Raw genomic sequence first — 23,748 nt, 5'->3', positions numbered from 1 at the left:
ATAAGTTTGATATTATTTGAAAAGTTAAGGGGAAAAAAAAAGCAAATGCCTAACAATATGTATAGCATGATTTTTTTTTTTTTAATAAAAAGTCCAGAAAGACTTTGATTAAAACTGATAAGTTTTTTAAACAGTTGTTTCTTCTGGGTGATGCAGTTAGAGGGGTAGAAGAAAGGACTTGGACTACTTACTACTTTTTGTTTTTAATAGTGAAGAGTATTTTCATTGGCTTTTTTGGATTTTTCAGTTGAAAAATGGTGTTGGCTTTCATATCTAGTTTTGACCAGTTACACACTGAGGTTTTAGTGGTCCTTGAGGAGGGCACCTCACCCTCTTATCTACTGCTTATTTTCTACTCTTATCCTCTCAAAACCACAGTGAAGTTCAATAGTTTCTTATAATGTTGAGTGGAAGGAATTGGGAGAAATGAGAAGAAAAAAAAAAAACATTGCCATCGAGTCAGTTCCGACTCACAGCGACCCTATAGGACAGAGTAGAACTGCCCCCATAGAGTTTCCAAGGAGCGCCTGGTGGATTTGAACTGCCGAACTTTGGTTAGTAGCCATAGCTCTTAACCACTATACCACCAGAGTTTCCAGTGAGAAAATAGTTCTCTGCAATTATGAAATAATATTTTCCTTTCTGTAAAGGTGAAACGGATAGCTTACTGCCAGTAGACTATGTGCTTTGGATTCTTCCGCCAGATATAAAGAGGAATTACAGTGCGTGTAATCACCTACATACAATTAGTTGTGACCATGGCACAGAATTTTTCTTTAAGTATGCTGGCTGGTGCATCATCTTATTAGCATGGTTTTCAGTCACTTAGCAAACTGGTCTAAAATTTGGTAGAAAAGCAAAAACTATGCATCTTTATTTCTTTTTCTTCGAATTCACAGGCATGTTATTCCGTTACTTTTACTGAGCATAGTCTGAATTGTTGCACCATGTTCTTAGGATTTGTAAGCTGTTTATTCATTCCATTGTCTGTTTTTGTTCCTTGTTTTCAGCATCATTTGTTCCACAAACAATATCTTTTTCGTTGCCTAGTTTTATGTTCATGATCTGTGGGGATAGAAAATGTTGGATAGCAATAAATATGAATTAATGTAAAATTATAAACTTTTAAGAAATGGCAAAAACTCCTGACAGACAAAATCTGTGATTTAGTCCTACCATGATGCCAAGGATGTCTCTTAGAAGCTGATAAAGACAATAACCTACCTCTTTCATTGCATTTCACGTTGATTTTTTTTTTCTCTTCCATGTAAATTTAAATCTTTCTTCTCATATTTCTATTTCATCTTCTTGTTTCTTGGTGTCTCTTCTCCCTGAAGATCACTACATTTCAAGCTATCAGAAAGGTACCCGACTAAAATGTGCTAAGAGCTTAATACTCACTGCCTGTACCACCACAGTCTCTTAGTTAGACACTTTTTAGTTGGTAGTTGAATAATTCAAGACAGACTCTCCATCCTCCCTTTCTGTTTTACGGTAAATGTTTTGTATGAAGCTGCTGTATGACCCCTCAGAGTATTGACAGCTGGAGGGTGAGGAAGGAGAGGCCATGTTTCTTTCTCTGACTTTTGAATGCCATCACCTGGTGCATGCCTAAATCTTAGCTTCTCATGTGTGGGCTATTTCCTGAATCTTAGCTGAGAAAAGGACACAAAGTCTTGCGTTAACTGTCTTGCATTAACTTTTTTGATGTCACTTTATAAAATACCTTACCCATCCTCGTAATTTGTACCTATAGTAGAAAAAAAAAAAAATTTTTTTTTTTAATAGTAGAAAACAAGGAGCCCTGGGGGCACAGTGGTTAAGCGCTTAGCTGCTAACTGAAAAGCTGGTGGTTTCAAACCACCAGCAACTCTGCAGGAGAGAGATGTGGCTGTCTGCTTCTGTAAAGATTACGGCCTTGGAAATCCTATGGGGCAGTTCTACCCTGTCCTATAGGGTCACTGTGAACTGGAATCGACTCCATGGCAACAAGTTTTGTTTTGTTTATAATAGAAGATAACTCACCGGGATGTGAGTAAGTGAGGATTAACGTATGAAAACAACCCCCATTAAGTTCAGGAGAGCTAGCTGTACATTGAGTTTACACACAGAAGAAAACCGCTCGAATGATCACTTGCTGTTTGGCAGGCCAAACTTTGCATACTAACGTGACCCACAGCATTCTCAGAAGAGATCTTTGCTATAGCAGCTGTGTTTGTGTGCGGTTTCTTTACATGTGCATATTTCATTCCTCGCTGTGTTCTACTTTTCAGAACCACAAGTAGGTTCCTATCTCTGATAGATCCGCTGAGTCTGTCTTTTTTGTGGCTTCTCCATTTTTTACTTCATCCTTTTTCTATTCTACGTTTATTTTTCTCTTGTTCCTTAGAACTTCCTGAGATTTTTGTTTGTTTAAATAAATTCAGGCCTTGATTTCTTTTTGTAAAAACAACAGTTTCTTTAACTTAAATAAGATACTTGATTCTGAATTTTTAAAAACCAGCCTGCGAACACGTTCCTTTAATTCACTTATTCTTTGTATTCTCCAAGGAGGCACGACAGTCCGTAAGGAGATCATCAAGAATAAAATCAGAGCCATTGGGAAGATGGCACGAGTCTTTTCAATTCTTCGGTAAGGAAGAGCCTGGCGTTACAGCGTTCAGGAAAAGCATTCAGAACTTTTCTTTTTTTCAAGTTGGAATTTAGGATTGGAATTGCTAGTCTTCATGTCAAGTGCCGATTGAATCACACCTACCTGTTAACGTGACTAAAACATTCTGGCAAACGTTTATTTGGCACTAGCTTAAAGTAGTGAGTGTAGTGGGTTAGTGTAGATTTTGGAGCCAGATTTCTTAGCTGTGTGATCTTGGACTTAACCTCTATGCCTCAGTTTCCTCATCTGTAAAACTGAGATAATAATGGAACCTACCTCCAGGTTTTAGGAGGATTAAATGGGATAATATATAGGAAACATTAGAAAAGTACCTGGCAACTATGTGCATCTTATTGAAAAGCAAGAACTGACTGATTGTTTAAAACGGAAATATTTACAGAATACATCCCTTTCCTTGAGTCAGGGAAGGGATAAGGAGTAGGAAAATCTTCCATCTCTGTGATTTTTTTCTTAACTTCCTTCAAGTATCTTCTTGAATTGCTGAATGGTGGGCCCCCTGGCATTAATCCAGGGTTTTGATTTTCCTTTGCAGGGAAGAGAGTGAGAGTGTGCTGACTCTCAAGGGCCTGACTCCTACTGGTACACTCCCTCTGGGTGTCCTCTCAGGAGGAAAGCAGACTATTCAGACAGGTGAGTATGAGAAATGCTCTTTTCTTGGAAGGTGTCTTCCTGTTGTCTGACAGTCAACGTATATTAAAAATTGGGACTTCTTTCAGTAAGTGATATTGGAGCAGTTGAATATCCATATGGAGAAAAACGAATCTTGGCCTTTCCCTCTCTATATACATAAAAAATTAATTCAAAATTGGTTATAACTTAAATATAAAAGGTAAAACAATAGAATTCCTAGAAGAAAGTATGGAGAATAGTTGCTGGAATAGACGGAGAGTCCTTAATAAGACACAAAAAGTGCTAGCTTAAAAGAAAAAAAACCAATAAACTGCATTTCATTAAAATGAAGAACTTCTGTTCACAAACGTACTGATTAAGTAGGGAAGAGGCAAACTACTAACTGGGAGATTTTTGCAATGTACATATCTGACAAAGAACTTGTATTCATAATATATAAAGAACTCCTACAATGCAATAAGAAAAGACAAACCATCGATTAAAAAAAATGTTCAAAAGACTTTAACAGGCACTTCACAAAAGAGGATATCAAAATGGCCAATAAGTATATGAAAAGATGCTTAATATAGTTACTCATCTGAGAAGTGGCTTTTAAAACCACAGTGAGATACCACTACATATCCACTAAACGGACAAAATTTAGAAGTCTGACAATACCTAGAGCTGGTAAGGATGTGGAGAACTGGAATTGTCATACAGTGCTGATGGGCTTGTAAATTGGTTCAACCACTTTGGAAAACTGTTGAGCAGTAAAGCTATGACCCAGAAATTTCGCACCTGGTATATATCCAGGGGAAATTAGTGCATGTGTCCACCAAAGGATTTGTATGCAAGTGTTTGCTGTAGCTTTCTTTATTCATATTAGCCCAAAATTGGAGAAAAAAAAAAAAAAGACTATCAATAGGAAAATAGATAAATTGTGTTGTATTTATACAATGGAATGCTACTCAGCTATTAGAAAAACACATTATGGATACATGCAACGACATAACGAATGTCACAGATACCGCAGTGAACTATACAAGCCAGACACAAAAGAACACAGGCTGTCTAATTACATGGTGTTCAAGAACAAGCAAACTAATCAATGGTGTAGAAGTCAGATTATGGTTCCTCTAGTGGATGAATATTGACTGGGAAAGGGCACAAGGAACTTCTGGACTGCTAGAAATATTCTATATCTTGATCTGGATTATATTTACAAGTATGTATAAACCCATTGCCATCGAGTCAATTCCAACTCATAGCAACCCTACAGGACAGAGTAGAACTGCCCCATAGGGTTTCCAAGGAGCGCCTGGTGGATTCAAACTGCTGACCTTTTGATTAGCAGCCATAGCTCTTAACCACTGTGCCACCAGGGTTACATATATAAAAATGTATCAACCTGTATACTTCATATTTGAGCATATGCCTTATTTTTGCCTTATTTTTATATGTTTTATGCCTTAATTAAAACATTTTGTTGTTGTTGGAGTTTTCAATAAGAGAGATAGCCTGCAGCCACCATCACCTCTTCAACCAGAGTATCGGTTCTAAAAATGATGCGGGAGCTGACTTCTAAGGAGAGGGCCTTATGGGATCCTGGAATGAAAAGATTGCTGTTTGTCAGAATAAACGTAGATCTGGTCAGATAAGGAAAGGAGACTTAAGATTACATCATTGGATGCCTAGTTCTAGGCGTGAGAACTGGAGTTGAAGCATTAATATCTTCAACTAATGTTTTACTGCTTTTTTGCCCCTTTCCTTAAATTGTTTCAATTTGGTTTTTTGTTTGTTTTTGCTTTTTCCCCATGTCATTCTGCCACTTACAGGAATCCTTTGCTTTTTGTGGAAATTTCACTGCCATTGACTAGTAGGAACAAGCTCATTCTTTCCTTTTTATAGAATTGAATTCCTCCTTCTCTTCCAAATTGAATGCTGGAATGTTGGCATTTAGCTGTTTAGAAGGGAGAGTTAACATCTTCTCTTTGGAAGTATAAAGTTTATTTTCTTAATTTCTGTAGAAATAGAAAGGCACAGTAAGCTATTTCAGATTGAATTTTTTCTCTCAACTGTGCAGTTTTAGCAAGTAAAATACTTTTCCATCATTATTTTGCATAGTAATTAGTCATGTAAGATATTCTGAGAGCAGCATCTACAAGTTCCAACAAGGGTATTTTAGAGTAATAAGGAAGTAATCTGGATAAAGGAAAAAAAAAAATGTGCTACAGCATACTTACTTGAAAAGTTTTGAAAACTTGCTGAGCCACAAAGTTGTCATTTTAAGATAAAACCAGTGTTTTTCTAGACCTTTGAAACTGCAAATTTGCAAATCTGGGATTAGTAACAGAGAATTTTATAGATGTGTCTTTTGGGGATTTATTTGGTTTTAATTCTTGGTCTACCTTCTGTTTTCAGTCCCAAAGGTATCCGGCTTCTCTTTATTCCTGATTCGAATATGAGTGTTACAGTAAAAACAGTATTGTTTATGGGTACTAAGAAACTGATAGAAATTTTCAGGAATGTGCGAAAAGAACAAAACTAAAGCTGGAGCTAACTTTTTAGAGCCTCTTATTCTCTCTTGTTGATTGACAGAAACTGAATTTACTTTGTTATTTTCACATCAGAGTCTCAGTTCCACAAGTTCCTTGGCAAACTGGTACATTAGCTTAAAAATCTCTTTTATTGTTCATATAACTTTGCTTAAAGAACTTTCAGCCAACAGTATCCCATATGGCCTTATAACATATGTTCCTATATGCCCCAACTTACTCCAGGAAGAATTTGAATGAGGGACAATATACAGACAACACAGCGAAGTAAAATGAATATGCTTGGAAATTGGGACACAAAGGGGAAAAAAAAGCCAACAGTCAGCCACAAATTTGACTCCAAGCTTCCTAGTCACCAATATAAAAGAGGAAAGCCAAGAACAGAACAAAATTCACAAAGACCATGGGATAAAAGCAGATCAGTTATAAATTGGACTACATCAAAATTAAAGACTTTCGTGCTGCAGATGTTACCTTCGAGAAAGTGAAAATGCACAAAATGAGAGAAAATATTTGCAAATCATATATCTGATAAGGGATTAGTATCAGGAATATAGAAGGAGCTTTTACAGCTGAATAAAAAAAGACAAATAACCCCATTAAAACCTGGATAAAGGACATAAATAGACATTTTTCCAAATAAGACATACAAATGGTCATAAGCATCATTAGCCAAGTCGATTCCGAGTAATGGTGACCCACGTGTGCGCAGTGGAGAACTGTTCCCTAGGGTTTTTCAAGCTATGATCTTTCAGGAGCAGATTGCCAGGCCTGTCTTCTGAGGCACCTCTGGGTGGGTTCAAATCATCAACCTTTCGGCTAGTAACCAAGGGGTTAACAGTTCATACCTCCCAGGGACTCTATCTTTAGCCATTAAACCCATTGCCATGGTGTCAACTCTGACTCATAGCAACCTTATAGGACAGAGTAGAGCTGCCCCATAGGGCTTCCAAGGCTGTAATCTTTATAGAAGCAGACTGCCATGTCTTTTCTCCTACTATTAGCTATTTAGGGAAATGTAAATCAAAACCACACTGAGATACCACTTCACACCCACTGGGGTGGTTATAATAAAAAAAAGACAGATAATAACAATTGCTGGCAAGAATGTGGAAAAATTGGGAACCTCATACACCGGTGGGTATGTAAAATGGTACAGCCCCTTTGGAAAACAGTCTGGCAACTCTTCAAACTATTAAACATAGAGTTACCATATGACACAGCAATTCCACACCTAGTTATATACCCAGAAAAATGAAAACGTGTCCACAAGTTTTTGTATGCAAATGTTCATAGCAGCATTCTTCATAATAGCCAAAAAGTAGAGATAACCCAATAAGTAAACAAAATTGTGGTATATCTATACAATGGAATATTATTTAGCCATAAAAAATAATGAAATACTGATTCATGCTTCAACATGAATGAACCTTGAAAACAATATGCTAAGTGAAAGAAACCAGTCACAAAGGATCGTATATAATATGATTTCATTTATCTGAAATGTCCAGAATAGTCAAATCTAATAGCCCCGCGGGCGTAGTGGTTAAGTGCTATGGCTGCTAACCAAAGGGTCTGCAGTTCGAATCCACCAGGCGCTCCTTGGAAACTCTATGGAGCAGTTCTACTCTGTCCCATAGGGTCGCTAGGAGTCGGAATTGACTCGACGGCACTGGGTCTGGGATAGAGACAGAAGGTAGCTTGCTGGTTGACTAGGGTTGAGGGTGGGGGCTGTAAGGCAGGGAGGTGGGAAGTGAGGGCTAGTGGATAGGAGTTTCTTTTTGAGGTGATGGAAAATGTTCTAAACACAGATTGTGATGATAGTTGCACAACTCTGTGAATATACTAAAACCATTGAATTGTACACGTCAAACGGTTGAGTTTTAGAGTATGTGAATTATATCTCAATAAAGGCGTTAAAAAGAGAAAAAACCAGCTACTCAGTTTTATATGACTTTTTTATAGTGTCCCTTACTGCAGGCTGATAATCATTCATATCTGCCCTATTGCAAAAAGCAATTCTAGAAGGGCCCCAGAACGATGTAATGCTAGTTCACACTTTACCACAAAGCTTTTAAACTCTCATTAGACCGACACTCTGTATACAATTTCAGGCAATGCTTTGTGCCCCACTTCCTACCAGTCACGTCTGTGATGTTCTGTCAGAATGCGCTGTGGTTTTCTTGTGAAGTGTATTTTTCCATTTGAGATTAGAGAGGGCGTAACATTGCTTTAATATGTGCTTATGTATGGTTGGCAAAGTAGGCACTTGATAAGTTAATGCCAAGTATCCATTTTCCACATTGTGTTAGGAAGTTAACTTTTCAGTTCTTACCAGTTTCTCTTCTTATATTGATCTGTGAAGCCTAGGAACAGCCAACAGTTCTGCTCATTCTTCTTCCCTGCCTTCTTTAAGAAAACTGGTATTGGATTAACTGACAGGGTTCTCCTAAGAGATCTTTCTTTCTACAGCCTATAACCTTTTCATATATTAGGGTTTTTACTGTCTGAAAAACAGGATGCAAAGAAGTTTTTACCTGTCAGTGCTAATTTTTAAATTGCCTACTTTTCCATCACACTGAGGAAGAGAGGGTCTTCTTTAGTAATGGGTCTGCTCTTTCACATAGTGAATGGAGGCTGTATGGGCTGGAAATGTCAGCCTCTGCTTTATCTCTACTCCCAGATGGTACATGAACTTGCATCTGGAATTGCCAAGTAGCCCTGGTGGCGCAGCACTTAAGGGCTCTGCTGCTTGCTGAAAAGTCAGAGATTCAAACCTACCAGCCACTCCACGGGAGACAGATGCGGCAGTCTGCTTCCATAAAGATTTAAAAAAAAAAGATTACAGCCTTGGAAACCCTATGGGACAGTTCTACTCTGTCCTATAGCACCACTTTGAGTCAGGTTTGGGTTTTTTTTTTTTTTTTAATGCCTTTGCCAGTTTAGTATTCCACCTCCTGCTAAGAAATAACCCTCACTTGTAAAACCCATTTTTCTCTCTTTCCAAATGCCAGTCTGTTATTCAAGGATAGTTTGTTTTTTTTAATAATTAAAAAAGACAGTTGGATCCTACATGAGAGCAATAAGAAGTAGTTTTAAATAAGTTCTTTTTTTTTAATAGGACTCGGCAGCAGCTCACTTAACACCATCTGAGCTATTCTAAACTAAAGAACAGTGGTGATCTTAAATTATTTGATTTGATGAGTTATTTCGATATGTGGCTATCAAGACATTAAATTAGCAGCTGGCTGTTTCAAGTGAGGAAAGCAGCATAATTCCTTGTTTCTTCTAATCAGCTTGACCGACCCAGTGTCTTAGCTATAGCTGTTAGCCAAAAGATTCCCATGCCACTGGAAGTGTGGGAGACCTTGGAAACTCTCCCCACCTCCCATTCCACCCCAATTCAGTTTCTTGCAATAACCCTCTGGCTTCTTTAGTGGACTTTTATTATGGATGGAGAGAGGCTAAAAGGTGGGGCCCTGGGGTATCTGTGCTGGCAGCAGTGCTGTTGGTTTACTCACTCATTTTCTGTCTTCATTTTTGCATGCCACTGCTCCTGCCCTCTTACAGCCACAGTAGAAGCCGTAGAGGCCCGGGAAGGTATGGCCGTACTTCTCTGATAGATGTGGTCCTATGTCTGTCTTACTAGTTTTAAAAAGCTTTATCAACAGTTTGAAATCTTTTATTATTGCATCACCAGAACTGTAACAGTGAGAAAAGGCATAGACGTTTCTAGGCATGTTCACAAAGCAAGGGTTTCCTTTGTGTATTGTGTTTGTATTCCTTTGAATGACCCTCACTGGGGCTAGAGTCCTTTCTGGGCTCTATCAGCTTTAATGCCCTTGGCTGAAGCTTAAGCAGCTGGTCATGAGGGGTCAAGTAGTTTAATTCTAAATCCCTTCCATATGCACGAGACATCCATTTGATTACACAAGATTCAAAACAGGTCAACCTCTATCTAATGATTCTAAAGGACATCAAGAGTAAAGGCATAAGTGGAAGGAATTTAGTTCGATTCATTTCTGAGGTTGCCCTAAGGCAGTCAAGCTAAATTATCTTTGTTTCTATGGAAACCTGTCTTAAGTAACAGCTTATCTATGAACTTATGGATGGAAACTATTGAAATGGATAAACTTGTGTTATAAATTTAATTGTCTTGTAGGTAAAGTGGTTCAAAATGTGAATGCCTTTCCTTGACTAATCAAAAACTAAATTAGCAGGAAAATATCTAGAAGCTATTTCAATGGCTTTTCACTTACGTTCAGCTCTTGGTTGTGCAAGATTAAAAAACTGTCCTTTTGAACAGTTTTTTTGTTACTTTTTTGTTAACTCTTACTTTTTTGTGGTCAATGTGGTATTTGTGCATATAGTAACTCTTGTGTGTTTAACTTGTTCTATTATTCTAGTGTTGCCTCTTTTTTCCTAGAATTGAGCACGTTTCTGGCCCATAAAAGAAACTCTTTCTCACATGTATTGAGTCTAATAAGAACTTTTTAGCTTTTTGTCAGTATACTTCTGCCATCACTAACCATATTGAGCTTTTATGGAAATTCCTTTCACAGTTTCAGCTGTTTGGGGGGCCTTAAGGAAACAGTAGCTTCAGACCAAGCTAATTCAGTCAAATATGTGCCCATTGCCTTCTCCAGACATGTGCTCCTTAGCCACCCTTCCATGTTTTTCTCTAGGAGGTTGTTATATGCTAAGAAACTTCTGTAAGTTTGTCATTTTGCTGCTTAACTGAGGCCCCCTTCCTCCTTTCCTGTTTTCCTCTAGCCATCAGAGGGTTTTCGCTTCAGCACAAGATCCGGAGTTTTGAAGAAGCCCGAGGTCTGGACCGAATTAATGAGCGGATGCCACCCCGAAAAGATAGTGTACACCCTGATGGGCCAGTGAAATTGGTAACCCCTGTACATCCAAACGCTGTACACAGGAGCGACCCAGGGAAGAAAACCCAGTAGTGGTCAGAATGGCACAGGTGGATCCAAACCTTAAGAACAAATTTTATTTATTTATTATTGGAAAACAAAACAAACTTAAGCAACTTAAACTTGGAGGTGCATTCATAATTGCAGTCTGCATTTATTCTGTAAGAAAGGTGACCGTTTTATAAATTCTTTTAATTTATCTTCAATATATATAAAAAGTACATTTGTGTTTTCTCTTTTTCCCTGATTTTTAGAAAATGATCTGACTGTTGTTGATACATATATGAAGTCTTGTGCTATGAAGATGACCTTCCCCTAATAAAAGGGCCTTAGAAACCACAGCCTTGGGTTTGTGGCATGAACTAATTAACCTTTACTCCTGGTTTTTTGGAAGGTGACATCTTTCATTTAAGATGAATAACTATTCACGTGCTAGAGGTTTGTGGTTGTTTTCTTTTTTTCTTTCTGCTTCGCGGCCATTGAAGAAGGTCTCTTAGATTCAGTGGCTAAACCTGTGGAAAACCTGATTATGGTGGCACTTCTACCTGAATAACCCCAAACCCCGTGATTAATTATAAGGGCCAAGGGAAATGTTTACCATAATAACCTAATTTGTTCTGGACTCTCCATTCCTTTCACTGTGTTCTAGTAAAGTAAATAAAAAATACTAATGAGAGATTTTCTTAGAATTACTTAAAACTTATCCATCTAACCATGGGCCTAATTTGAAAATATCTTTAGAATTTTGGAGAAGAAAGAGACGTTGAAAAAGCTTTAACTGATGACAGATACTTTTGCTTTCGATTTTGAATCACAGGTGACCTACCCCATCTGCAAAGGAAGTTACATTTTCTAAGTATTTTATAAATGCCCTCAGCAGAACCTTAGACAGCAAGAAGTATTTATGCCCTTCTATGAAATCGACTCGACAGCACAGGGTTTTTGGGTTTTTTTTTAATGCTGTTGCATGAAATCGACTCGACAGCACAGGGTTTTTGGTTTTTTTTTAATGCTGTTGCACCAGTAATTGCAGCCATTCTCTCCATCTTCCTTCTGATTTTCTGTGTCAGTTTTTCCGAAGTCAACTGGGGCTATGAAAACTGACTAGGGTAGAATGATCTCAGTGTGAGTTGAAAGTCTTGCCAAAGGGCCTTGGATAAGTGAGGATTTCCTGTCTTCTATATCAACCACTAGGATGTTTCTCCATCTTTTAACACTCATTAGATTGAACTATATACGTCATTAGCATATTTTGGAATACCAAAACAAGTATTCATATATAATATTTTGAAAAATCTTCCTTTAGTTTGTTTTTCAAGTCACTAACAACTACTTAAGGAAATTTTGGAGATCCTTAGGCTCCCACTTTTGGCTTAGACTGGTCACGGCACCGTATTTGTTGGTCAGTTCTGCAGTGAATGTGCATATCTGGGCATACTATATCAAAGCATGGAAATGCAAATTTATGGAATTCCTTAATGTCTTTAGGGACATGAGTTTCCAGCATTGAAGCAAGTATCTCAGATAGTAGTGCTTCACGTTGGGACCTTGAAGGAAACTAGAAACCTTCCTCAAAAAAACATAATTTTTATTAGAAGATCGAGGATTTAGCCCACCTGCCTCAGTTTTCCTATACCTTTTGCTAGTAGTTTCCAATTTTTTTTGACAGAGATCAAAGCCCTTCTGGGAACTGGAACCTGGTGGCATAAATTGGGAAACCCTGGTGGCGTAGTGGTTAAGTGCTATGGCTGCTAACCAAAGGGTTGGCAGTTTGGATCCACCAGGTGCACCTTGGAAACTATGGGGCAGTTCTACTCTGTCCTATAGGGTCTCTATGAGTCGGAATCGACTCGACGGCACTGAGTTTGGTTCGGTTTTTGGTTTGGCGTGAATTGCTTTGTTAATAAAAAGTAGGAAGGATATTGTGGAAGGAGATAAGAATCTCTTACTAGGTTGTAAGCAAAACCTATAAAGAAGGGAGAAAAAGTGTTGAGTATCTGTCTTCTTTACTCAGAGGGAATTAATTGCCTGGACAAGCCTCATACTCCTCATCCCCACATCCCAGTATTAGAAAAGATAGTTGTCTTTAGAAGTCTCCCCTATTATGAAAGTCAGGCCTAAGTGACAGATTTCATAGATGAGAATCTCTTATCCCTTTCTCCTTTCATTGGGACTATTGGCAGACATATACAACCCACACAAAGGTAGAAACCATTTTTAAGGGCCTAAGTCCGCAAAAAAAAAAAAAAAAATTTTTTTTTTTTAAGTCCGCAGGCCATAGTGAAATAGTTATTACAAATCTTTGTAAGCAAAAAATAATACTTGCTAGTAAAAAAGGTGAACATTTAGGAATGTCTTCATTATAGTCTGTAAAAGTTGTAGTGTGATAAAAGCAAGTTTCCTTGACGGAAGCTTCGCAAAAGGATGTTTTTTACAAGTACCCTTTGTGGTGTTGAGGGATCAGCAGAGGAGAAAGGTAAGAAGTCATGATCCAAGAAAATCTGAGTGAGTTTAAGATAGAGCAACCATAGCTCTTAAAGGGAACTAGGTATGAAAATTCTGTTGAATTCTAAAGGTAAAGGTATTTCTTATGTTCTCTAGAAAGGTAGGGTGTGTATTTCCACAGTTTAGAAAGTTGTGTGGTAAATGTGTCTCAATGGTATAAACAAGTTTCTTAAAATGAGACTCTCAATTAATGTACCTACGTATGTATTTGCACCTATGACTCAAAATAGTTTAGAAAGCGTGAACTGTAGGAATGCGCTGTAATAACTGCGTTTTCTTCACTTTAGACGTCATTGGAGAATTTTAATATTTTTAATGTTTTAATCTAAACAATAGCTCCCAAGGAGGCTGGATGCCTGCCCTGGGTTTGCTCTAGGACTGCTGCTCCTGCCTGGGGCCATTGTTTCAAGCAAGCAGATACTTTTTTTTTTCCCTAACTTTCATTTATTTTGTTGTTGTTGAGAATATACACAGAAAAACATACACCTAATTCAACATTTTCACAGGTACAATTTAGTGACGTTGATTACATTCTTCAAGTTGTGCAACCATTCTCACCCTCTTTTTCTAAGTTGTTCCGCCCTCATTAACATAAACCCACTGCCCCTTAAGGGTCCTAACTAATCTTTCCTATTGCTGTTGTCAATTTGATCTGATATAGATAGCTCTTAAAAGAGCATAATGCTCAAGCCAGACTTTTTTTTACCAGTTAAGCTAAACTGTTGTTCAGTTTTAAGATGACTTCAGGAGATATTTTTGGTTTAAGGTTTAAAGATCATCTCAGAGCAATGGTTTCAGGGATTCATCTATCCTCCATGGTGCCAGCAAGTCTGGAGTCCATGAGAATTTGAAATCCTTTTCTGCATTTTCTCCCTTTTAATCAGGATTCTTCTGTGGAATCTTTGATCAAAATGTTCAATAATAGTAGCTGGCTACCATCCAGTTCTTCTGGTTTCATGGCAAAGGAGGCAGTTGTTCATGAAAGTAATTAGCTACACGTTCCATATCCTGTTCCTATTCTTGAGTCTTCTTCCTCTGTTGCTCCAGGTGAATACAGACCAACTGTCGTACCTTGGATAGCCACTTCCAAGCTGTAAGACCCCAGGTACTACACAGTGAACTAGGAGGTATAACAGAAACACTAAAGACATTATTAGGCCAATTAACTGGGATGTTCCATGAAATCATGACCCTAACCCTCTAAACCAAGGAACCAAATCCCAGGAGAAGTGAAGTCTTGATGCATGCTACAGTATGGATGGAGCTTGAAGACATTATGCTGAGCGAAATAAGCCAATCACAAAAAGACAAATATTGTATGACCTCACTTATATAAGACGACAAGAAAAGGCAAATGTACAGGGACCAAAGTTTATTAGTGGTTACTAGGGGTGGGAGGGAGGAAGAAAAGGGGGGTTAACAATGCTAGAAAAATTGCATTAAGGGTAGGGTTGCACAGCCGATTATTCTAATTGCTGTCAATAAGTTATACACCTGTAAAAAGTTGAATTGGCAGAAGTTGTATGATCGATATTGTCTTAGTCACCTAGTGCGGCTATAACAGAAAAACCACAGGTGGATGACTTTAACAGAGAAAAGTTTATTTTCTCACAGTAAAGTAGGCTAGAAGTTCAAATTCATTGTCGGCTCCAGGCGAAGGCTTTCTCTCTCTGTCCGCTCTGGAGGATGATCTTTCTCCTCAGTCTTCCCCCGGACTAGGAGCTTCTCTGCGTAGGAACCCCGGGTCTAAAGGACACGCTCTGCTCCCGGTGCTTCTTTCTTGGTGGTATGAGGTTTCCGTGTCTCTCTGCTTGCTTCTTTCTTTTATATCTCAAGGGATTGCCTCAAGACACAATCCAATCTTGAGTCCTGCCTCACTAAGACAACAGCCACCCATCCTTCCTCATTGACATCATAGAGGCAGGATTTACAACCTATAGGAAAATCACTCAATACTGGGAGTCATGGCCTAGACAAATTGATACACACATTTTTGGGGGGACATAATTCAATCCATGACAGATATATTTAGAACAATGACAAAAAAAAAAAAAATAGCAGCTGAGGCTGCAAGCAGGTACTTAAACTGCTGTCAAAGCTCTGTGCAGTATTGGTGTTTTCAAAGGCTCTTCTGTTTTATTAAAGTCTTCCTCCTGCATTTTCTAAAGATACTAAAAATACTGTTCTCTTGTTCTCCGTCACATTAAGGGCCACAGGACCTTCTATTTCTGTAACTTCTCCCATCAAAGGGAAAAAGAAAGAAAAAAAAAATCTTTCATCAGTTCTCTAGACATGTAGGAGGACTTTTTTGTAAACTTATCTGAACTACCATTTTGAAAATGACACTTCCTATGGAACATGTTTCCCAGTTTTGGTTACAGCCACATCCTATGAAATTTAAAATTAATCAGTTGACTTTTTTTTTTTTTTTTAATAAAAAAAATCATCTAACAAGTTTAAAATATACATTTATAATCTTTGTGTTCTGAGTGTTTAGAACAAAAGTAAAAGCCATAAGCCAAGGCATGTTTCGTGTGTGTGTGTGTGTGTGTGTGTGTGTGTGTGTGTGTAAATTAAACAAGAACAGCTTCCATTTTCCTTAAAGCTTCAAGGCAACACATTGATTATGGGAACAGGCATTGCTGATTCACTGTCCTTTTGTGACTAGATATTGACCAGCCAAGTGAAAACTGCTTATCACAAGCTGATGGGCTTGATATGGCTCTTTGCCTAGGGATAGAAGAGTCAGAGTTTCTAGGAATATCAGCATTTTCCATATCTTCTAATCTATATTTACATTGTCTTTCCTCTTCCTCTGTACACAGTTGGGATCTGATGGAGCACTTTTCTCTCAATAGCAAAGATTTGCTTTCTTATCCTGATAACATGGGGCTGATTTCCTGACACTGTTCAAAATGGGCAAAGAAAAGCCTTTACTTGTTTTGTCAACAGAATAATAATATTTAATGTCATGGAGGAACATGAGTGGGATTTCATGAAATTGGCTAACTTGGGGCCCTTTCAGCCTTGGTGTTGTCCCTTAGGTCCTTTTCTCTCTGGTAGTTCTTAAAACAAAGTTTGAGGCAGCTGCTGTCTTAAGACAAAGAGGTTTCAAGAAAAATAAACCATGCCTACATGGCGAGGCTTACACGTTCATGGTCATTACCCAAGAATCTCTCCAACCCCTCAGAATGAGTCAGGCTAAAATCTGTTCCCTCTGCCCTCCTGTGTTTTATGTAAATATTATAGGTGATCCCCAGAAGTTTTGACTGTAACGTATCTATAAATATGAAATGTAAGCTCTTGAGAATTAAGTTCATCCTGACCAATTTGGGTGACCAATCAGCTAAATCAGTTCAACTGCCCCAGATTTATTAAATCATAGTTTTTCTTTTTGCTAATTATCAGGATTTTGTCTCTGGTCTCTGCATTAAAAATGTATTTTTTATCCCATATAGACTTGTTGAGTCAACATTCTAGGATCCCTAGTATTTACTCTGGTTGTTACAGGAACAGTAGAACTTCAGTTTCTATCAAAGCATTTTTCAGCTTTCTTTCCCCGCCACGCAGAGATTTCAGCGGGAGGGTGAACCCAGAGCCCAAGTTGCAGGCATGAGGCTCCAATTGCCTAAAATCATTTGTGGTTATAGCCTTTGGTTCCACCTTGTCTGGCACTCAGTCCACATCTTTTCTGGAATCTGCTGTAAGGGAGGAGTAAAAGGCAATCTAGGAAGTTCCAGCAATAGATTGAGGAGTGTTTGGATCACCACAGTCCCTTTTCAGCATTGCTGTGTTCAGACACACATAGGAAAACCATAAGAAAAAGTAAAGATGTGTAGAGGAAGAAGGTTGTATAGTAGAAAAACAGGGTTGTTATACTTATCTTGAGTGAAAGCAAAGAACTACATTAACAATGGAGCTCTGTGCCGGTGACAGAGAATGAAAGGAAACCTATATTACGCTGAGACTTGTGACCTGACCTGTCTATATCTAGCCAAAAGAAGTGAATGGGGTCACTGTTAGCTGCCTTCATCTATGCAGCCACCAAGGTAAAGATGATACTGGAGAGTATATTCCCTCCCAGGAGGCGTTGGCCTCATGCCTCAGCAACCTTGGCAAAACTTGCTAAATAACACCTTTGTTTGAGACAGGATTATGGCTCTTCTCTCCCCTGCCTATAAGTCTAAATAAGATAAAGAACCAAGGACATGGCCATGGAGCATCCCTCTGGGCAGCTCTAAAGTAAGGGCCGTACACACCGCCCTCCTGTAAGCTCTTGCCCACTTTGCCTTCACTCTCGTGACACAGCTGTCTCCAAATAAATATTTCTGTTTTTGCATGTTTTGGTGAAGTGCGTTCAGTAAGGAGGAGGCCTGCCATGGATTCTAATTTGGGGCAATATTTGTCAGAGAACTTTCATGAACACTTATCTTTTCTTAGTACACTGCTACCAATAGCTATATTTCCTAAAAAAAAAATGTCCACAGGCATTTCCCAAGAAGGGATACTGGCTTTGCTTCCTAAATGAGGTGGTCAGACTCATAAAACTAGGTGGTGGTACAATTTTAGTTTATTTTTTTAAGGTTCTCTGAATGCTGGATTATTTGTGCTTAGAGATTCCCTGCCTTTTCTTGCTTTCAGTTATTTTAAAGAAAATGGTGGCAATGTGATTTATTGGCAGAAATCATTTAATAAGTCTTTTTTTGTGAATAAGAAGTGAAGCTGTTAGAACTTTCTTACTTTAATTTGGAAGTCATCTTTAAGGTAAAAAAAAGAAAAACCCTTAAAATTAAATGATAATGTTATTGGCTCCCTCTGTCTTTATTTCCATTATTTCCTGGTGGAGACACTTATTATTGTTATTTGGCTCTTACCCATTTAAAAATTGCAGAAGTCAAGGGGAAGCCTCGTGTTTGATGTCTGGTCTGGTCTGATCTCTGACAAGGTCAGGGAATTCTCCTCTCAAGGGAGGAGATTGCATCACAATAAAAAGTACCTTTCTCCTCCATCTCTCCAGCTCTTTATTTTTAGATTGCCTGACACTGCAGTGGTATTTCTGTTTCTCCCCACTTAGAATCCACTCCCTTGCCCCTGGCCTCCCTGGCATTTTGCCCACCACTAACGCATGCTCAAGTCCAATTTCCCTCTGTGGCTTCTCCAGCAGGGCTGCTACTTGAAAAAAAGGAAGAAAGACTTCTCAGTAAACTTACAGCCTTTACAAAGGGTAAAAGTAATTTTTTATCATAGTAACTTAATAACTCTGCGTGATCCTAATAATAGAGACATGGATGAATTCCAACTTGGAAGAAGTTGAAGAAACCAGAGAGGAGTTAAAGGTGGCGGCAGACCCCCGAGGAAAGTAGAAATGACATGAGGTGCTGTGGATACACAGGGAGAGTAGCTTCCTCTGGGCAAGTGGAGCACCGAGGAAGTGCCTGGGGCCTAGAGAGGACCACGTGTCAGTGAGGGAGTTCTACCAGCTATGGCAATGGAGGTAGGAAGCCTACGTCCAGGGCTGCAGGGCCTAAGTAAGGCAGTGTTTACTTAGCCCCATTAAGGGCCACAGTGCAGTTTACAGGCCAGAAAAGGAGCCCAGACTTCTAATTTCACATAAGCTGGGTATGCATTTTAGATTCTTTGTTATCCAAACAGCATCCTGACTTACGAGTGTCCTTCTACCTCAATTAATCCTTCAGTAAAATGAGAATCTATTTAAACATGAGAATTATATTTCTCCTTATTTCTAGAGTTGTGAAAGACTGTTTAAAAGCCTGTTAGTTAATGACTCAAATGAAATTCTTATTTCTCTCTCACTATAAAACCCACAGCCGTTGAGTCGATTCCAACTCATAGCGACCCTATAGGACAGGGTAGAACTGCTCCATAGAGTTTCCAAGGAGCACCTGGTAGGATTTGAACTGCCGACCTCTTGGTAAGCAGCCATAGCACTTAACCGCTATGCCACCAGGGTTTCCTCTCTAACTATATCTAGATCTAATCCCCACTTTCTTGCCCAGTATGTGTAATTGCAGGGTCTCACTTTTTGCTTCTTACCACAACATTGAGATTTTGGGGAAAAAGTATGTTTTGTTTTGATACAAGGGATTAAGAATTTAATGGCCAATTAGGTAGTCTTTTCTTTAATGTCGATGCAGTTAAGGAAAAGGTTCATCATAGAATTCAAGGAGGTGGGAAGACAAGGTTATTCTTTGTTTAGAGGCCAAAGCACTACCTCATGGTATCCACTAGTCAACACATTAGCCCTCTTGTCTTATTATCTCAGTATACCTGAGCTAGGAAAGAAGGATGATGCAGACCTAATTTTCCAACTCCTGGTTCTGTGCCCTTCTTTGTGGCTGAGTTGACTTGGCTGGGTTTTCCCTCTGAGGTCATCACTCATTTATCCTTCTCGTATAAAATCTATTGTCTAAAGAGCTGACAGCCACTTGCTGTTTCCATCTTGCCTGAGAACTAAAAGCGGTTCATACAGTTCAGTTCTTCTCAAAGGCAACAACATTGTGCTTGTTTGCTCATCTATAAAAAGAGGAAGAGAGAGACCAATCGTTGATGTGATGTCAGTGTAAAGGCTTCCTTGGGGATAAGCTAGATACACTGGCCAAAAGGCTGAACTCTCTCACAGCCTTCAGGGTTTGGATTTGATTGACTCTGAGAACCCTGAATAGATGCCTGTTACAGCATGCGAACGCTATGGAAAGATCTGTGCAAAGCAGGCCTGAAAGCCTCATATGTTACTCCTGTGGGTTTCCACGCACTCATCCTGGCTGGCCTAACACTGACATACTTGACCTGTATTGTGTAGCTTTTCACTCTCAGAGATCCCTCACTTCACAGTGACTACCCCCAAAACACTTGGATTCCAGATGGGCCAGACTTGGAAATAGCCCTTTCCTCCTCTGCCGTCTCCTGTTCCCATGAGTGGCTGACACAGACAACGGGCATCAATAGAACTTGGCTGGCAACATAAGCAGGCGCTAGAATCAGAGGAGGACCAGGAGAGAGGAAAGGAGCCCAGGGGGTGAAACAGTCCAGATTTGTGCTCGTACATCTGGTATGACTTTATTTCAGTCCCTCACCTCCCCTCCAGAGAAGACCAAACTCCTCCAAAGGGACAGCACTTTCTTTCCTAACCCATTCTTGTCTACTTGCTGAGTTCCCCTGGCAGGAAGAAAACACTTTTCTGAGAGCACAATTGAGAAACCAGGTCAAAGCCTAACTGAAGAATATGCCAGGGCTCGTCTGCCCTTCCTTTATCTAATACGGGGGACTGAGGCACAGAGCTGGGGAGCCTCTTGGTTGAGCAGGGTGGAGCTCAGCAGTGTGACATGAATGCTAGACTTCAGCCCTGGATAAAGACACTCCCCAAGAAACGAGAGTCCAGGTTTACGTCTTCTGGGATCCCTTGCTTCCCTTTTCCCATTTGAGAAATGAAACTGAGTTCTCTGCTCTCTCCTACTCACCTGACCTTCCTTGTTACAAAAAAAGCTACTTAAGTGCTCTTTCCATTCATCCTTTCTCTGGCGACAGAGGTTGGTTTTCAGAGTGACCTTCATTTCTGTATGAACAGCCACCCTCTTCTCCCCCTCCGTGTGAAGAGCCACATCCTTTATTGGCAGTCTCTTGGCTAATGGTCCTTTAGAGTGGTGAGAATGGACAGACTTCTGTTGACATGGGCGCTACTGGGGGATAATCCACGGAACAAAAGGCGGCAGCCTAAGGGGTGGGGAGGTGGGGGACAGAATACTGGTGACTGGGATCAGATTGCTAGGGAAACAGAGCAGTTATGTAACTGTGTTTACTCTGGCTCAGGTGGCTCTGAGAAGGCAGAGGGAGCCCCCTGACAAAAGGCAGTGCCATAGGTGGAGAAGAGGCCGACTCACAGGGAGGGAGGTCCCTGTTGAAAGATATAAGGGAATCCTGCCCAGGAGATAGCACATTGGGATGAAAGGAATCTGCTCTGTTGTTGACAACAGCTAATGTTATCTAGGACGACCTTCCCTATCCTCAGTCTCTCCCTAGAAAGATGCCTGCTGTGGAGCTAGGCCAGCAGCAAGTAGAGCTGAAGCTAGAGGGAGGAGTTGAGAAATCAGACACCTGGTTCTTTTTTTTTTTTTTTTTAATTGTGCTTATAAATGAAAGTTTACAAATCAAGTCAGTCTCTCATACAAAAACTTATACACACCTTGCTATGTACTCCTAGCTGCTCTCCCCTTAATGAGACAGCACATTCCTCCTCTCCACCCTGTATTCCCCGTGTCCATTCAACCAGCTCCTGCCCCCTCTGCCTTCTCATCTAACCTCCAGACAGGAGCTGCCCACCAGATACCTGGTTCTTGGCTGAATCCCTGGACCTTGCTACTTTTTTTCCCATCATTCACAGTTTTCCAAGGAGAGGAATTTTTCTCCCTAAATATGGGCAGAAAAGGAGGAATTAGCCACACAGTTCCTTATGTCTTTCCTGCGCTATGCTCCCACCAATCTCTCATCCTCTCTTCTGTGAGGTCAGATGGGCACCATGGAACACAATGGGGGGATCTGGTCATAGACCCTCCTTTGTCTAACAGAGAGCCTAAGACTCTGGGAAGGAGAGTGTCCACTGGTGCCAGGGCAAAGCAGGTTCTGACCTGAGAGAGAAGGTGGTAAGCCCGGAACAGGGGCCTAGCGAGACAGGCAAAAGTCAAAGCAGCTTAGGAAAAAGGCTCAGGTCACCACCTGGGCCTGTCCCGCCTCCTCTTGCAAAGCTGTTTACTGGACTCCCTATTCCCATAGTGATGAAAGTGGTAGCCAGTCCCCAGCTCCTTACCGATGGCTGCCACCTCCCTTTATGACAAACAGGAAGTTGGGACCTTTGTCAGCTCAGCTGCAACCTCTGTTAAATATTTATCTTGGAGTCCTGGTCAGAGCCCTAGAAAGCAAAGGAAGCTTGCTCCTGGGGAGAGAGGGTATGGCCAGGATTCCCGAAGTTGGAAGATCTTCAGCGTCACCATCTTTGGAGAACAAGGAAAAAAATGAAAGTGATGTGGTCCTTTCTAGTCCCACGGACCCTGACAGGTAGGAAAAACTGGTGACTAGGGAACATTGATTCCAACTCGAATAGTCGACTCCAAGTCATAGCGACCCTATCTATAGGACAGAGTGGAATTGCCCCATAGGGTTTCCAAGGAGCGCCTGGTGGATTCGAACTGCTGACCTTTTTGGTTAGCAGCCATAGCTCTTAGCCACTATGCCACCACAGTTTCCAAGGGAAATGAGCACATAGTTTGTCCCTGAGGGAGGAAGCCCATAGTACCTAGGGGTGGTAAGTATCCAAGTTTTAGGGGAGGGAAAAGGCACGGCTGCCTCCCCTCAAACTCTTCCTTGGAAGCCTTGGATCTGCTTCCCTATCATTTACACCCAATGGTCCCACTTCTGCTCCTGGACCCACAGTGCAACCACTCTACTTCCACGTGGCAACCCTGCAGGCACTGGAAGATAGCCAGCATGCCCTGTCTCTCCTAAGTATCCCCTCAGCCTAAACATCTCTTTCAGCTGTTTTCTATGGGACATTGTTTCACGCTCATTCTGGGCATCCTGATTGAGCTCTTTCAACTGCACAGAAAAAATATAAAGCTAAAACGTTCAGGATGGTAAAGGTGGAAAGTTGTTCATCCCCTTCCCCACTCTCAACTTTTGAGTAAGTACTCCAAGGTGTATTGTGGCCTCAGAGTACAAACCTTACACCCAGTAGGTATGCGGTCCATGTTTACATGTTTTCAAAATCTGTCATTGTTCTGTCCCAAAAAGTATGTGGAGTTGCTCAGTTACTGTTGGATTGTTGGTTTGGGGCCTGGGGTCCCACAGCCAAGCCAAGAACTAGAAGTACTCCAGCGTCTGTTTCCATTATCGATAAGCATTCATTAAGCATCCCCGCTTTCTACAACAGACCCTGTGCAAACAGGGCGGGCGGGGGAGGGGTGGCGTAGCCAGAAAGGTCAGGGAGCCCATGGGCGGGGCTCTTGGGGCTTGTGCCAGAGCAGCTGGAACAGCGGAAAAGCAACAAAATCAAAATAAATACGGCGTATGGGAACACCAAGACCCTCCTAACCCCATCCCGGCCAGAGGGGCCCCACCCTCATCCTATAGAGGCGTGGTGCGCCCAGTGGGCCGCTCCCTCAGGCTGACTTTCTCCCCGGGCAGTCCTCGGTGCTTGCACGTGTGTGAGCATCGGCATGTTTGCAGGCGAGTGTGTGTGTGTTTGCACACGTCCGGACGCGTGTCTACGCAGGCACAAAAATCTTTCTCCAAGGCCTTAACTCGTTCCGCTTTGCAGCTCTGTCTGGGAGGCCCTCGGCGTTCTCCGGCTTATCTTGGTCCCAGCCTGTCTTCATCTCTGGCCCGTCTCGGGCTTCTCTGAGGTTGCGGACTCCGTATCAGCTGCTGGCTCGACTCGGGCCCTGGGGCCCAGGGCTAGTTCTTGTTAATC

General features: G+C 40.6%; 1 protein-coding gene across 3 annotated transcripts in view; it reads left to right on the top strand.

Moving 5' to 3' along the window:
• Positions 1-15,834, top strand: part of PPP3CC (protein phosphatase 3 catalytic subunit gamma) — a 118,881-nt gene extending 103,047 nt beyond the window's left edge. For 2 of the 3 annotated variants that reach the window (XM_023551023.2, XM_010592394.3), the window contains 4 exons: positions 2,551-2,632; positions 3,207-3,304; positions 9,409-9,438; positions 10,612-15,834. In XM_023551023.2, the coding sequence (XP_023406791.1) occupies positions 2,551-2,632; positions 3,207-3,304; positions 9,409-9,438; positions 10,612-10,796 (395 nt within the window). In that variant the 3' untranslated portion in view covers positions 10,797-15,834. The remainder of the gene's footprint in view (positions 1-2,550; positions 2,633-3,206; positions 3,305-9,408; positions 9,439-10,611) is intronic. The other variant, XM_010592395.3, reaches the window with a different exon arrangement.
• The last annotated feature ends 7,914 nt before the right edge of the window (positions 15,835-23,748 follow it).

This window comes from Loxodonta africana, chromosome 19 (genome assembly GCF_030014295.1).
Source record: "Loxodonta africana isolate mLoxAfr1 chromosome 19, mLoxAfr1.hap2, whole genome shotgun sequence".
NCBI lineage: Eukaryota > Metazoa > Chordata > Mammalia > Proboscidea > Elephantidae > Loxodonta > Loxodonta africana.
Note: the sequence above shows the minus strand (reverse complement) of the source record. Positions and strands in the feature narration are given on the sequence as shown.